General features: G+C 46.6%; 1 protein-coding gene across 1 annotated transcript in view; it reads right to left on the reverse strand.

Moving 5' to 3' along the window:
• Window positions 1–17,257, reverse strand: part of SNX7 (sorting nexin 7) — a 50,121-nt gene extending 32,864 nt beyond the window's left edge. Inside the window, exons 1-2 of the mRNA XM_044432598.1 lie at window positions 17,177–17,257; window positions 727–909 (exon numbers count right to left, since the gene is read on the reverse strand). Of these exons, the coding sequence (XP_044288533.1) occupies window positions 727–870 (144 nt within the window). The 5' untranslated portion in view covers window positions 871–909; window positions 17,177–17,257. The remainder of the gene's footprint in view (window positions 1–726; window positions 910–17,176) is intronic.
• Window positions 17,258–17,506: the final 249 nt, after the last annotated feature.

Below are 17,506 nucleotides of genomic sequence, written 5' to 3' on the forward strand. Positions count from 1 at the left end.
AATAACAATAGAATCACAATATACCAATAAAATAACAATGTAACAATGTCATGTCATGTCATGTATCATTATGTAACGGCAATAAAACAACAATATACAACAATACGCAACAATATACAATGGAGGTTACGTACAACAGTAATTGTTAGACTACAGTTCCCATCATCTCTATTCAGGATGACTAACAGTAAGGAAGTTGTAGCATCCAACATCTTCCAGAGGGTCACAGGTTCCCCGTCTAGGAGAATCACTGGACTTGGTTTAGCTGTTTAGAAAAATATTCCTCATTTGCCAAATGTTCACCTTGGTTGATCTGAATGTCAGTGCAAATGTTGGCCTACACCCAACAAGATGAGTATCAGGAGAGGGCAACACACACCCTATAGTTCACAAGGCCCCCCAACATTCCCTGAGTGCCCCCACCATGACTACTGCAGCCCAGATGTTTTAAATAATGACACAGCAGCCACAGAGTGCGAAAATGGTTTCATTCGGCTGACTCACAAGCTAAATTGCAACCTGAGCGCTACCAGGAAATGTGGTTTGCCACGGAATTCAGCAACATATCAGTTTTTAATTTTTAATTTGTTTTAACACTGTGGCCAAGGCAGGGGGAACGATGGTTCAGAAAGAGGAAAATGGCCCCCAATCTGCTACAGTTGTACGCTCCTGTCTTAAATTCCTGAATCATGCCTGAATCATTGCTTAAAAGTGGGAAAAGCTCACCTTTGTAACAACCCTGTAAGTGATGAACGTCTCAATGGCAGTGACGTGGCTTTCCGGGTCATCAACTATAATGAAAATATCCTTTGATTCTGACTCATCCTCAAATTTGTACTGGTTTATCATCGAAGAGGGAGACATTGGCATCAAAGGACTGAATGAATTTACCTCTGTTAGGGATGCATCCTGTGGATAGACAAGAGACTGTGAGACATCCCAAGACTACTAGTCCTGATGGATAGCACTTCCAGCATCTGGGACAGCATCCTATGTACCCATCACCAAATGTTGCTATGCAATACAGCAGGGCAGATCTGAAATGCTACATCAAAGAATTTCTTGGTTTTGTTATAGCTCTTTATCCGAAGGCCAAGAATGCTGGCAGGGTTCATATACAAATTGCTAACTGTGTAACTTAGTTTTTAAGGAACACTCATAATATATAAAAGAAAGTGGAAGCTCTTGTATATCCAAATGCATTGAATTTTGATATGATTGTGAGATATGATGATATTTTGGATAATGAAGGAGGATTGAGACTCAATCAAGAAATACAAGAGCGAGGAATTAATATCTCTTGGTGGCACAAGGTTCAAATGCAATCGAGATATGTTAAAGACCATAGAATGTGGGGTTTTATAAGGAGTTAACAACATTTGACCATGTGATTTTAAAATCAGATGAGAAAATGATTAAAAGATTGTATAATTTTCTTCTTGACAGGAGAATGGAGGATGAACAAGTTAAGGAAACTATGATAACTTGGGCACAAAACTTTGGATACAATATTGAGTTAAAGACATGGCAAAAACTGTGGGAAAGAAACATTAAAGTAACATTAGCAACCTCATACAAAGAAAACCTGTATAAAATGTTTTATAGATGGTATCTATCACCAAATAGATTAGCTAAGATGTTCCCAAATACGTCAAATGGATGTTGGAAATGTAAACACAAACCAGGTACTTTTTATCATATGCAGTGGACTTGTGATAAAGCAAAAATTTATTGGATTAAAATACACAAAAGGCTTGAGGGAATGTTACAAAAACCCCTAATATTGAAACCTGAAGTTTTCTTATTAGGCATTGTACCTGAGGATGTTGGTAATCAAGCAATGTATTTGATTTTACATGTAACTACTGTGGTGAGGATTGCATTTGTCCAACATTGGAAGAGTGAAGAACCACCTACCGAAGAACTGATTTTAAAAAAGATCTTGGACTGTGCTGAAATGGACAGATTGACTTTGTCTCTGAAGGAGAAAGAGGATACAGACTTCTATCAAACTTGGAATTCCTTTTACTATTGGCTAGAGAAACGGGACTATGCACAGATTTAAATATGTTTATGGATTACCATAGAAAGAAAAAGTTTGGGGGGCTGAGCCAGTAGGCCTTATGTTTTTTGATGATTGAGAATTTTTTTAGTTTCTTTCTGTTAGTTTTGTTGCTTAGTAGAAAATAGCAATAAAACTTATTAAAAAAATAAGATACAAAAGAAAGATTAAAACATTGGCTCGCTGCTCTAGAATAAACTGTTTTTTGTTTCCCCCGTCAGGCAAGAATTTATTTGCACACTGGCACACTAGTCACAACCAGCTGTTCTTTTACTGTCAGGCAATAGCCATTTCCACAATGGCCATCTCCGTGAACACTGGCTACCCATCAATGAAGCAGAGAGCGGGGGGGGGGGGGGACACACACATCAATCAACCAGCAAGCCACAATAGCTTTTATTTTCTTGGAAATGGCCTTGGTGTCTGGGCCTACTGCATTGTTTTCCTTGACACCGACCCACACCAGCAAAACTAAGGTCACACATATCTGCTTTACTTTTTTTTCAAGTTGCAGATAAGCACCTAAACTTTACAATGCAAGCCCTCTCCTGTGCCAATATACTTCTGTATCTTGCAGATCATTTTATAAATTGAGAAGCTGCAGAAAAACGTGACTTTACTTCCTGAACGGTGGTTTGATCCCTCATCTGCGCTCAGAGTTGTGGGCAAAAACTGTTGCAAGTGCACACGCACAAAAACACAGCTGCCTCTCTAGGTTTTGAACCAGGGTAGTGTTGCAGGAAACAGAACAGGAAGCAATTGATCCAATTCTCATCTCAATCTCTTTAATCAAACAACCTCCGTTTATCTTATCTGCAAAACTGGATCATTCCATTGCATTTATGTACTGCCTCTTGTGCTCTTGCAAGGAACCTGGAGTGGCTTATATAGTCCTCCACAGTCCTCTTCCTCCCAACAATCTTCCTCCCAACCTGTGAGGTAGGTTAGACTGAGAGTGAATGACTGGCCCAAAGTCACCCAACAAACCTCATGGCTGAATGGGGACTAGAACCTTGATCTACCAAGTCTCCAGTCCAACATGCCAGCCATCACACAACCCTGAATCTGGCTATAAGCACATGATCCAAAAAATGCGATGGTCCTGGTCACATATCCTGGTCACTGGGGCAGCACAGGACTTCATAGCCTCCATGGCGGCCATGGGGCTGTCTCAACATGCCATTGGCCCAACCCATGAACGTGGACACACTCTGGACCTGGTTTTCTCGACAGGGCAGGAAGAGGGTGATCTGAGAGTGAGGAATTTATGTCTGACAACCCTGTCATGGTCAGATCACTTCCTCGTGGGTTTGAGCTCAAGAACGGCCTTTCCCTCTGTAAGGGTGCGGACCCGATTGTGCTGGTCCACCCCCAGAGCCGGATGGATCCGGATGGATTCCTGAAGGCCCTGGGGGAATTTCCAGTTGACAAGACTGGTGCTCCTGTCGATGCTCTGGTTGAACTATGAAATGGGGAAATGCCCAGGGCTACTGACACGATCGCTCCCAAGCGTCCTCTCCCGCCTGGCAGAGCCCGTTTATCCACCTGAATTATGGGCGGTGAAGCGGGTTGGGAGACGTCTAAAGCGTAGGTGGAGGAAATCACGGGATGAATCTGACCGAACACACTTGAGAGCTCATTATTGAGCCTATGCTGTGGCAGTGAGGGAGGCGAAGAAGAAATTCTTCTCCACTTCCATTGCCTCCTCACAATGCCATCCGGCGGAGCTCTTTCAGGTGGTACAAGGGCTGGTTCATCCAGGCCCTAAGAAAGACCCTGTACCACCCTCGATGGCCCGCTGTGACAACTTTGCCAAGCATTTTAAGGAGAAAATCGCTCAGAGCTGGTGTCACGAGCTGGACACCACTAGTGGATCAGAGCCTTCAGGGGAGGTGCCAATGTCGCCATCTGGTCCAAAATTGATGGATGACTTTCAGTTATTGCGGCCTGATGATGTGGACAAGGTGCTTGGACAAGTACGTCCCACCACCTGCTAATTGGACCCTTGCCCATCTTGGCTACTTAAGAAAGCCAAGCACGGGATAGGGACCTGGATCCTGGAGGTTGTCAACGCCTCTCTGAGGGATGGCCGGGTTTCTGCCCCTTTAAAGGCCAATCCTAAAGAAGGCATCCCTGGATCCAGAGATGGCCACCAATTACAGACCGGTGGCCAACATCCCGTTTTTGGGCAAGGTGTTGGAGCGGGTGGTGGCAGGACAATTCCAAGCACTCTTGGATGAGACTGATTATCCGGACACATTTCAGTCTGGCTTCAGACCTGGGTACGGTACTGAATCTGCCTTGGTCGCCCTGTATGATGACCTGTGCAGGGAGAGAGACAGGGGGAGTGCGTCCCTGTTGGTCCTCCTGGACCTCTCAGCGGCTTTCGATACCATCGACCATGGTATCCTTCTGGATAGGCTAGCGGGATTGGGGGTAGGAGGCACTGCTTTGCAGTGGTTCTGCTCCTATCTCAATGGCCAATTTCAGAAGGTGGTGCTGGGGGACTATGGCTTTGCACCATGGTAGCTATGCTATGGAGTTCCGCAGGGATCCATTCCCCCCCCCCCGCTATTTAACACCTACATAAAACCGCTGGGAGAGGTCATCAGGAGGTGTGGGCTGCGGAATCATCAGTATGCTGATGATACCCCGCTCAACCTCTCGTTTTCAACCAATCCAGGTGAGGCAGTGGCTGTACTGAACTGGTGCCTGGCCGAGGTAATGGGCTGTATAAGGGCCAATAAACTGAAGCTTAATCCAGACAAGACGGAGGTCTGTTGGTAGGCGGTTCAGGCTTCGGGGTAGGGGACCTTGACCTTGTCCTTGTCCTGAATGGGGTAGCACTCCCTCATAAGGACAGGGTCCGCAGCTTGACAGTGTTCCTTGACCCAGAGCTATCATTGGAAACTCAAGCAACAGTGGTGGTGAGGAACGCTTTCTTCCAGATTCGGCTCATCCATCAGCTGCGTCCCTACCTGGAGAACAATTGCCTGGCAACAGTGACACACACATTGGTTACTTCCCAATTAGACTTCTGTAACGCGCTCTACGTGGGGCTGCCCTTGAAGATGGTCCAGATACTTCAGATGGTGCAAAATAGAGCTGCCAGGTTGCTGACGGGGACTGGGCATTGTGCTCACATGACTCCAGTCCTCTGTCAGCTTCACTGGCTCCCCATCGAAGTCTGGGCCCAATTCAAGGTGCTGATTATCACCTACAAAGCCCTTAATGGCTTGGGACCTGGTTACCTGAAGGAGCGCCTGTGTCCATATGTGCCCTCCTGCCCCTTGAGATCATCAACGGATGCCCTTCTCCGGGAGCCCTCCGTGAAGGATATTAGGAGGGTGAGCACCCAGAGGAGGGCTTTCTCTGTGGTGGCGCCCAACTTATGGAATGCGCTCCCCAGAGAGGTCCGCCTGGCGTGGTCGTTATTTGTTTTTTGGCGCCAGGCCAAGACCTTTTTATTTAAACATTATTTTAACTGTTGATTTTATTTATTGATTTTAAGTCTGCTGCCAGGATGTCTGCAGTATTTTATGTATTTTGTATAGAAATATATGTATTTATGTACCGGAAGCCACCCCGAGGCTTATGCGAATGGGGCGGCATACAAGTTGTCCAAACAAACAAACAAACAAACATCATCGTTTACAAAGCACAGCATCTCCTTTCATTTGCTTACCACCCTGAAGCCTGTTCTGAAAGATTTATATTACAGACCGACTTTCCTTCCTTTCCAAATGGAAGTCTCCCTTGTGACCTCCTGCTGAACAATATGGAAAAGGCCAAGAGAACTTGAATAGAAAGAGAATAGGAAACTTAACTTACCTTAGCATCAAACTCAGATTCTGGCAAAGTTCTCCCCTCACCCCCAAGCAGCCCCCTGAATTCCATCCTACATTGTTTAGGACATTTAGCATTCTAGAGAAGTTCTGAAATTTGGTGGGTGGTAGAGGCGGGAACACAAGCTGCTGCAGAGGCTGAGAATAATCTTTAAAAGTGCAATCCTATGCATGGTTAGAGAGAAAGAAGTCCTACATCTCCCACGACGGGCTGGGCAATGCTCAAGTTGTAGGACTTCCTTCTGTCCAAACTTGCACAGGATTGCACCCTAGATCAACTCAAGCAATCTATACAACACACCTTTGCTACAGGAGTTTTGACTCCTCGGATACTGATGAGCATGAAAGAAAGGCAGAGAGAGTTGAACTGGGTCATTTTTGGCCAAGCACAGTCACTCACTACATTTGCTCTGTGGGCACAAAGGAGCTAAACGGGGTGTAAGTTGTTCTTGACGCTGGAGAGATTTAAATGTGGCACAAACAAGCTGTGAAGCCCGTTCTATCCTGGACAGCATTTGATCTTTCAAAGCGTCACAGTTACAACTCTTGATACAGAATATAAAAGTCTTGGCTTCTCATGCCTTGGGAACAGCTGATGGCCTACATGATTATCTCCTGAGGTGCCATTCAAGGTTTTGGTGCTCCGGGGGCATCATTTGCTGTACAGCTAGGTATTTTCTAAATTGTACGTGCTTCACGTTTATGTTTTTTGAGTAATAATCTGGATTATTAAACTTGACAGTTTTAAGATTCTCATTTTTCACCACTTAGGGAGCTGTTTTGTTTCCATTGTGCAAGCTGCGAGGAATGATATATGAAGTCAATTTACTCGCAGGTACTCACGCACTAGGAAAAATGATGTTTAGGTTAGGCAGCAAACTTTGCAGATGAATATATGGAGGGAGGACAGCAATCAGGGAATTTCCCTCGTATTAATATTGATTTTGTAGGAACACTTCTATTAATGTTTGCAAACCTGGTTTTTGCAAAATAACAATCTGGAGATGAAGGCAAGGGGCTGCTTTCTGTTCAAGGAAGGGATTGAATATCTGAAATGGTGTTTCAGTACAAAAACCTGGCTAAAAGTCTTTGTGAAGTAAGGAAGGGTATGTCCATTGACTATGCAGACTTGGAGCTGACATCTGGTGTGCTGCGGTGCGGTGTGGTGCGGTGTGTTGTAGTGCGGTGTGTTGTAGTGCGGTGGTTAGAGTGTTAGACTGGCACATGGGAGTCCCAGGTTCTAGTCCCCATTCAGACATGAGTGCCTTTGGGCCAGTTACTGACTCCCAGGTTGTCTTGCAGGGCTGTTGTGAGGGTAAAATGGAGAGGAGGGGGAACCACATCTCTACTCAGGTTCCTTCCAAGAGGAAAAATGGATAGGATGAAAATCTAATGAATAAATACAACTGATTTGGAAGCAGTTGTCTTATAACAGGACCTAAAACATTGGGTTGATTGAGCATGATTTAAAAACTGCTAAAACAAATGAAAATACCGGGACCTGATAAAGCAGCTGAATCAGAAACCTTCCATATCCTGTGAAAGGCTTGGATGTAGAACCAAGTCTTCACCTGGCACTGAGAAGATGGCAGTGGCCCTCGCTGGTTGGGCATTCCGTGGTCCGAATGCAGCACATGAGGGCTCTGCCCCTTGCCCACAGCAAGCCAGATGGAGCTCTAGGCTGTGATGTTTGCCACAGTCAACAGCTGCCGTTCCTGAGGAGGCTGCAGCTACAGCAGGTGCCACACTGAAGAAACACCGCTATTCTGCTATGTTTTCTCTTCATCACAGCAGGTCTCAGGAGCTGGCAGCCCTTGCTTCCTGCCCTTGTTAATATGTCACCCTATATTGGCTTTTTCCTTTTAGGAAAGGAAAGGAAAGGAAAGGAAAGGAAAGGAAAGGAAAGGAAAGGAAAGGGCAGGGCAGGGCAGGGCAGGGCAGGGCAGGAAAGTTGTCACCATACAATAGCATGACTGGCTTCACAAATATTTGACGATGATCAGATAATGCATAGTGCATTGTATATAGTATAGATCATGATCAGATAGAAACATAGAAACAGAGCGAGTCAGAAGGGGTCTCCTGGGCCATCTAGTCTGACCCCCGGCTCCAGCCGGCTCCACTCATGACATGCCCACCATGTGCGTGTCCAGCCTATCCCTGAACCACCTCTTGCGGAAGCCCAATCCACACCCTCGGGGTCCTAATGCTTCCTGGCCTCCAAATGGAACCTTGGCTCCCTGAGCTTTGCTCCGTTGGAGCACATCCTGCCTTCCTCTGCAGGGGAGAACAGGTCTCTACCCATCTCCATGTGACATCCCCTCACATACCTGTATGTCGCCAACAGATCCCCTCTGAGTCTCCTCTTCTCCAGGCTGAAGAGACCCAGTTCCCTCAATCTCGCCTCATACCCCATCCCCTACAAACCGGCCACCAACCTTGTGGCCCTACGCTGCACTGACTCTAACAGACAGCATGAATGAAGACACCAAACTGTTTTGGATCAATGAGCCTATCTGAAATGTTAAAAAAGGATGGTTTTACAAAGTGGCAGCCACGTTGGGCTGGTAGACTCACAAAATACACATTTCTCAGAAGCCAATCTGGTGATACTGAAAGAAATGTAGATTGTCCAAGAACAAGGCGGAGCTCAGCTTCAAACCAGAAAACCTCTTTTGAACACAAATAAATATGGGGCTGGAACAGCATTTTGCTTTGTGGTATGGAGGCTTCTTGGTTTTAAAAAGAGAAAGGTTGGCTGGGGGGCACCCAGAGAGGAATCCATGAATGCACTGGTGCTCAGGGTTACCATGTCAAAAATCCCTATTAGAGCGTGCCAGCTCTAATGCCCTCTTTCCAGCAAAGAGAAGAGCTGACATCATTTCTGTGTGCAATCACATGTAATGCTGTTGACTGGAGGCAGCTGGCATACAAATACATGAAACACATTTTTGGTCTATGTCATCAGCTCTAACGGTCCAGAGAGACAGACAGAGAGAAAAGGAGAGTATCTGAAATGTTGATGCCCCATCTCACCACCTTTGCCACAACCAGTGAAAAGGAAGGATTCCTATTCATAACCTTGGTTTTTGTTGTTGCTTTTTAATAATGATTGTATAAACCATCCCAAAGGTATTTGGCAGCAGATAAGTTTGCTAAATAACTAAACAACCAAATGGCATGTTGTCATTCAGGCACCAAATAAAGATGTATTTATATGTAGATGCCTTTGGGTTATAGGTGAGAGCTGAGTATTTTAATGATGGTTTTATTGCATTTTATTGTCATTGCAGAGTTATGGTTCTAACAGTGTTTACAGGTTCTATTGCTCCCATGGGTTGTTGGAACTATGCTCTCTGCAAGGGAGGGTGGAACAGAAATTGAACACATTATACCCTAAGGGGCAGGGTGTCCCTCGCCTCCCCTTAACCTGCCTCATCCCAGCCACCCTACTTCCTGCCATGTAGCCTCTCAGCAGCAAAGGGACAACACCCACAGCTACTAGGATGGTACAATCAAAGGCAATGTCAGGGAAGGGGCCGAAAAATGACAGGGCAAGTGGGGAAGGAGACAGAATAAATATGAGTGGGGGACATGGTGGACCACAGAGCAGGAGCAGCAGCGGGCACAGGGGAAGTGACCTGTGGCTGGTGGAAGATTTTGGGGCATGTGGATATATGCGAGGGGGCCAAGGAGAAAAAGGAATGGGGTGAGGAGGGGATGAAGATGTCCCTTTACCTCAGGGCCGGGCAACTTGTAGCCTACCAGATGTTCTGCCCTATTGGCTGTCGCCACTGGTGTCCTCATCAGAACTGATGGAAGGTGCAGCCCAAAACATCTGGAGGGCCCCAAGTTGTTCCCCTGATCCACACCAACCCACCTTTCCCCAGTAGACAGACACCTCCAGCCCATTTATCTTCCCTGAAGCCCACCTGACAGAAATTGCTTCTGGTTTCCAAGAATATCCAAAATGGCACATTTAGGTGTTACGACAATGACTCAAAGTATTTACTGAAAGAAAAAGAGCCTGCATAAAGAAGCACAAATGTTCTTCCAGGGTTTATCTTTAAACATTAGGAAGTGTACAATTCATAACTGATTCATTAATGCTTCTTAGTTTTATATTCAGTAGCAAATCACCCAGTCAGCTTGACTCTCATGATACCGACATTTGGAGTTTTCACTACATAAATTTCTGTCATCGACAGTTCTGTGATGTTCAAGAACGAGACATGTGTGTGCCCTTCCACAGCTGCTAGGTGGATGCTCTTTTGCTTAAGTTTTGGGAAAATGGCAATGCTGAATGTCACGCTGAACAGCTGGTTTTGAACCAATAATTAGTGTACTGTAACTCCATGGCAAATGTTGCATCAAAGATTGATCATGGAAGTACATTAATTCTTAGGCTCCTCATGATGGATGCCTGTTGCAAAGCAAACCGTTCAAAGAAGGCATGGATGAATTACAGTTCTGGGTTCAGAAATCACAGCATGCCACCAACTCAGACTCGTAAGTCAACAAAGTGTCAGTTCTAATTAGGGTTTATAATAAACCATGGGTTGTTTGAAGGAATGGATTCAGACACAAACGGCTGGTTCCTGTAATTGAACAGCTCATCATGGCTTACTGAAGTTGTAGTCGGCTGAAGTATGTGGCTGGCTAGTCGTCCAACCCTTGCATGGTTCTCAGATTCAGAAGACATGTCAAGCTGTGGGCAGGATTTGGATACGCAGATTCTGCCCACCACATGCCTCTGTTTTGTTCATGCAAATTTAAGTCAAAGAAAAGTGAGATTTTAACAAGCCATACCATGACTTACAGTTTTGTGTGAACCAGGCCAAAGAATTCTTCTTGACTCACCTGCACCATCAACCAATATCTCACCCAGTCACTAAGATCATTTGGAGATACTTTTCTTTGCATCCCTCTAACCTATAGGCCTATTTCATTTCATCTTGGATTGCCTTGGCATGATGTATAAAAACTATCCTCTTCAGTATCTGATCTTCTGATTTCTTAGCTTTTTAGCTCCCTGTATTTTATTTCAATCATTTCCACTGATCTGAACCTATTTTATTTTTATTGCATGTATGATGTTACAATATTTCTATTTTATTTAAATACCTGTTTTAGTTGAAAGTTGGGACAGAAATATATTTTAATATCTAAATGGATAGCTAAGCTAGACAATAACCTTATTTGACCTAAGTTAATGATCTAAGCATTCCTTCCTAGTAGCAAGGATAAAAAATTTTGATCAAAGAAACAGATTCAAATACACATGTTGGTGCATAAGAAAATGCAGAAATACATGACTGAATACTAATTTCTTCAATGTGAACTATGTCACACCTAATTTACCCTCATCCACTTTTCCAAGTGCACTTTGATATTAGGAGTTCCTCACCTGCCTTTCAACTCAAACTCTGTGATAAAAACAAAATTATAAGTAATAATGATGCTTAGGCTGCAAGCCCGTATTTACATACCTAGAAGAAAGTTCAACAGAGTTCAATAGGGCTTAATTCTAAGTTGACATGTATACTGTTCATTATATACCATCAGGGTGGATTTGATTTAAATCTCTAGTCAGTAAGACTAGATTTAAACAATAGTTTTCTACATAATTTGCACACATGCCTGCTTTACCTGTAAGGTAGAGGAACCTCAATAAAATATTTCCAAACTGGGTTTCATTTACAGCCTGCTGCCATTTTAAGTTTTATCCTCCAGGGAAAGAATATGATAAATCTCAGGCTTTAAACAAAAATACAAAAAGTATTCTGCTCAAAAGGTTTCACTTTCATTTTTACTGTGTGCCCCTCTCTCCTCACACTTAGCTTCTTGTGTAGATCTATTCCACTCCCAAGAATCTTTTTAGTCATTGAATTTTTTGAAACTTAGTGCGTAAGAGGTAAGGGGTTGATTCTGTGTACATAGATTTGCAAAGGAACAACAGGATTAAGGTTTTCTTCTCAACTCCATATGTTTATTTTATAATATTTTTGCTGTGAAGAAGAGGCATGTGATCTCTGCAGACCCAAACTCACAGTTTTGAGAACTGTAAAACCAAACACTTGTGATAATATTTTCTAGATAGAAAAACTGTCCAATAATCTTACAGAAACCTCTGGAAGAGCATGACATCATGAATGGATCCATAGAATGCATTTACCAAAGCATTTAAACATAGTGCTTTAGAATATGTAAAGCACTGCATGGACATTCTTGTTCTGTAATGTGTACAACAGCTCTGTGACGTAGGCCAGTATTATGCTAAACTGCAACAGGAGATGGGCAGAGGCCGCAATTACACATCACAGATCCTACTGTATGAGTGGGCAGCGGGGCGTCTGGTGTAGTGGTTAAGAGCATGAGACTGGGACTCAGACAATCTGGGTTCTAGTCCCCGCTCAGCCATGGAACCAACTGGGTGACTTTGGGCCAGTCACAGACTCTCAGCCCAACCTACCTCACAGGGTTGTTGTTGTGGGGATAAGATGGAGGAGGAGAATGATGTAAGCTGCCTTGAGCCCTTTGTAGGAAAAAGGCAGGGTATAAATTGAAAAATAAAAAATAAAATAAAAAAAACTAAGCTGAAATCAGCATTTGTTTCCAGAATCAGGAAGGACAGTGGAGCTCACAGAAGGAAGCTCTGCTGGCTTGCCTCAAACTAGCAATGAGTGCTTCTGTTCATTTCCAAGATTATCTGTAGAAGGGTACATGCCCCATTGCACAAGCAGTGGGTCCCATGAGTGCAAGGCAGATTGCAGGCGGAGCAGCTCTGATGGATACTGCTCTGTACGTAGTTCCAGGAAAGGTAATGGTACTTTTTGCCACAAGAAACAGCCCCACAGAAGACAGGAATGTGAAACTGCAGGGTCAGGATGGAGGAGGAATGGAAGGAGGAAGGAACTTGAGGTGGATTCCCCGCCCTTCCTCTAAAATCACACACAAAGCTTCAACAATCACACTATTTCTTCCTGCTGTAGGGAAAGCAAATGGTTTCTCTACAACTGACTGGTAGAGGAAGGTTAAAAAATCCCTTTGCCATCTCCAAATGCCAGATTTCTTGAAAAAAAAAAACTTGCAAAAAGAAAAAAAACCTCACAGCATCAAATGTCATCTGTCTTTTGGCCATGAATTAAGCACTGAAACAGAAACCACTGAACATGTGACAGTGGACCATACCCACAGTGTGAAATGTTGATACCCCTGCCAGTCAAGCCCATGTGCTTGCTAACCATACATACAGTGGAAGCACGGAGGGACCCTATACAGCAGGGGTCTCAAACGTGCGGCCCGCGGGCCAATTGCCGGGATGGACGGGGCACGGGGGAGGGGCCCTGCGGCCTTCAAAGCGCTGGCGGTGCCCGGGCCGGCCTCCGGGAGCGACATGGGATGAGCGGCCCACCCCCACCACAGTGCTGGAATACTTGATGCGGCCCAGCCTCACCCAGACTCTACTTCCAGCAGCCCCCCAGGTAAGTTGAGTTTGAGACCCCTGCTATACAGGGTCAGCCTCCTCCCTGCAAGAGAGAATCACAGCCTCCCAGAATTCCTGCTCACATGGAGGTGAAGGGAAGAAGGCGTGTGTGTGTTCACCTCTCTGTCAAACACATGGATGGCAGAGAGACGTGGGTACAGGAGACAGAGATGGGAATTGCAGATGCACTTAGATCAGTGATCCTCAACCTTTCAAAGCTGGGGGGCATATTCAGGAAGCATGCTGTGGATGTTTTCACAAAACTGCTGCCAGGGAGAGTGTGTCCAACTATAAAATGCTGAGCATGACTTCACAAAAACACCCTTTTCCAGAAATCAAATACGTGAAACCAAGAGAAGCATGAATTGCCCAAGAATCGAAACACAAAGTGGAAGCTTGAGCTCCAAAACACAAAACTACTTTTATGCACTCCCACCAACCTAGCACTGGAAAGCAGCACTTTGCTTTACAGCAAGCCAGCCTCCCAGTTCCCCTCCCTAAATGGCTTTAATTTTAAAAATCTTGAGAAATAAAATATAGACCAGGAGGGGCATGAAGCCTGGTTGAAACTGTGAGAGTTGTTCATGGGTGTATTGGTGCTGGAGAAGCTAAGCATAAGGTTAAGCCAGAAAAGATGTGTCTGAACACTCTTAGAGACAGGCTTTCTGAAAGGCACCCAATGAGTGATGGTCAAACAGGGAACTTCCTGATTCATAGGAAAAGCAAAATGCCAGGATCTTCTTCTTTCTATGCAAAGTCTTCTAACTGGGTACATCAGGCTCGTACATGATGGCTGCATGGCCAAATGCCAGGATCTGCTCTCTTTGATAAGGTGTGGTCTGGAGTGGTAGCTGCAGGAACTCAATTCCTGAGATTGTATCCCGGTCAGGGAGTCTTTCTTGGAAGCAGGTGATTCTGCCAAGATTCCTAATGACCAAATTGTCTTACATCTGACATTCACTGCAGTGGCAGGATGCATTATTTACATGAATGCACAACCCCAAAAGCTGCTATGCACAAAGCACCTGACACTCCTCAGTAGTCAGCTTAGCATATCAGGAGAATATCAGAATAGCTGATCTGATCCATGCAGCCAAGGAACCCACCCAGCCACCGACTAATCAAGGCCAAAACGGATGTTAATTTTTCATTTCCTGAGCTGAGATGGGCAACTTCTGGCCTTCCAGATGTTTAGCTTACAAATCCCAAAATACCTGGATGGCTACCAGTTGCCTACCCCTGCTGAAGAGTAAAAGGTTCCACTCTAAATCATACAAGTTCCTTTACCTTCTATGCTAGGGTGCCAGTCTCTCTGCACCCTAGCATAGAAGGTAGGCAAAGGAACACAGTACAAAGTACAAAGGAAACAAGGCTTAGCTGCTCCAAAGAGATCTAAAGTAATGACTATGTTGGCTCACAGTTACTCTTATTTGAATGCGCATTCCTATCCTTGTACAAATGCACCAAACCATCCCATGGGAGGCTCCTTTATCGACATGCCATAAACTCAGCTGAGAAAAAGCAGATCCATGAAAACAACGATGGTGCAGGCAAACATGCACTGATGTCTAGTTCCTCTTTTTGGCATCATTGATGACTGGTTCCTCTTTTTGGCATCAGGAACGTATATGCCTGTAAACTGCTGCCAGGTATGTGTTTTTGCAGACTATAGTCAACTCATCAGACGGTCCTTGAAAGCTTGTGCTAGAAAGCTGTTAAGATGCCACATGATCCTTTGTTGTGCTTACTTCAATGGGCTAATGCAGATACCTTCTGCTAGCTGAGATACTTGAAGGCTTGTTTCGTTGAAACTGTCTCATGCAGGGCCACCAGCTGGGGCACCACTCCCACTGGTGAAGCCCTGGCCAACCTCCTTAGAATGAACTTTTGGACAGAAGAGGACAGTTGCCCACCCCTGAAGCTCTCTGTCCTGTCAAGGAAAGGCTGCAGCTCCATCTCCAGCCTTAGCTGCAAACAGCAATGAGGGAAAGAGGAGAGTAAAAGTGTGTCACATTCAGTTTGGCTTCTCACACTGAGCAACACAGTTGCTGACCAGCAACATAAAGAGGCAACCTGTGATTCTTCAGATGTTTTGGCCTAAAACTCCCATGATCCCTCACCAATGGCTACATGGCAGTTATAGGCAAAAGTATTTGAAAGGCTGCAAGTTGTGCACCTCACAAAAAATGAAGTCGGGCCTTTAGAAAAGCAGGGCTGGGGCCAAAGTAAATGTCACACACAGAAATGTCTCTCTGAGGTCTCCCCAGATCCACTTGTCTCAGAAGAGCATGCAAGTCCAGACTGGCAGGGGGAAAGGTTCGCACTGCACTGGGCTTTGGGGCAGCCACATCTGCCTCCTCCAAAGCCTAGCATGACATGAGGAAACAGTTCATTCCACTCCAAGCTGGTGGAGGGAGGGAGGGAGGGCAGGGCAGGCAGGTGTTTCCAGATGGCATTCCATAGCTCAGGAGGCGCAGGAGACACCTCATCACAGCTTTGCCTGCCCAAACGTCAATGCAGGATGAGACAAACCTTCCCAAGTTTCCCTGCTGCAAAATGGACTCAGGAAAGGGGAACCACCAATGAGAACTCGCTAGAGAGCCAAGACAAGCTGCAGCATCCTGCTTCTCCTGCTACGACATTTGGAGCCATGGAGAACACTGGACCTGGAATAGGAAGAGGTGGGCTCAGATTCAGCTTGCCAAACTCCCTGAGCTAGGAAGCCATCTCTTCGCCTCCCCTGCCTCACTGCACAGGATGAAACAGAATGACCAAATCTGTGGCACTCCTGAGTCCTTACAAAAGAGGGTGATAAGAGAGAGTAAGATAAGAGAGAATCTGCTTGCAAGGTTCTGGCCCCCCACACGATCCCTAAACTTTGCAAGACCACACATGCACCCTCACCTCTTCAGCGGTTTGCCACAAAGGGGTTCTGACAGGATGGTGCCAGTCCCATCAGTCGTGATGGAAGGCAGGGGCTTACTGCAGAATCCATTCCTCTCTGGCAAGTGCAAAGCACTTTCAGTCTTGAGCCATGGATGGGGAGCCAAGGTCTCCCCACTCTCCTAGCCTGTGGACAAGCATATGAACTGTAACCAGAGGGGAAAGGGTGTGTGTGGGGGGGCAGGAAAGTGGTTTGGCGTTTGCTTTGCCCCCTCACTCCAAATCCACTGAAGGCAGTTCCTACGTGCGGGGGAAGCCCCAGTCTTCTAGCGGTTTTGTTTAGAACTTCGACGCCCGCGCTGGCTGGGGATGATGGGCCTCACAGTCCCAAATCCCATCTGAGGGGCGTCAGCGCAAGGAAAGCCTATCCCGCTCTCCTACTCGCAACTCAAGGCGGCTCTTCTGGGGAGGGAAGAGAAGGAAGCGGGGCGCCGGAACGCCCAGCTTTCCGAAAAGGACTTCGCCGACTTCTGTTCCGCGCAGCGGGCAGAGGCAGGACCTCCCGCAGCACTTTCAGGGCAGGGGCCAGTCACCCCCTTTTGTCCCCACCACGTTTTCTTCGCCGCGCTGCGAAAGCGAGCGTAGCCTCTCCTCCCCAGTCCTCACACCCTTCGCCCTCGTCCTCCTCCTCCCTTCCCGGGCAGCTCAAGACCAAAGGCCAGCAGGAGAGGGGACGGGCTCTGGCCGGCGCGCAGAGGCGCGGCGAGGAGCTCGGCTGCCCCGCGGTTGTGCCGGGGGCGTTCCCCGCCCGTCTTCAGCAGCCTCGACGGCCACGCCGAGGGCTGCCAGGCTCCCCGGGCGCAGCGGGGAGAGGGATCCGCCCCCGCCGCCCCAGTGTACCTTGCTGAACACTTCCAGGTCCTCGTCGTCGTCGAACTCCAGCAGCTCCGGGGAGGCGGGAAGAAGCGCGCTCGGCGCACGGTCCGCGGGCGGCTCGGCGAGGGCAGGCGCTGCTGCAGCCACATCGCCGCCACCGCCGCCAGGGGGAAGGGACGCGAGCGGCGGGCAGCGACCAGCCTCCATCCCTCCCTCGCTGGCTTGTGGGGCGTCCCAGCTGGGAGGCGGGCAATCCCCTGCTCGGGCCCCTCCTCCCAGCACGGCAATTGGCCGCCGGAGCTGCTCGCCCTTTCCTTTCTTTCCATTGCGCAGGAGTGGCGAAGGAGCGCCGCG

Source organism: Varanus komodoensis, unplaced genomic scaffold, assembly GCF_004798865.1.
Source record: "Varanus komodoensis strain SLA01 unplaced genomic scaffold, ASM479886v1 scaffold24, whole genome shotgun sequence".
Classification (NCBI taxonomy): domain Eukaryota; kingdom Metazoa; phylum Chordata; class Lepidosauria; order Squamata; family Varanidae; genus Varanus; species Varanus komodoensis.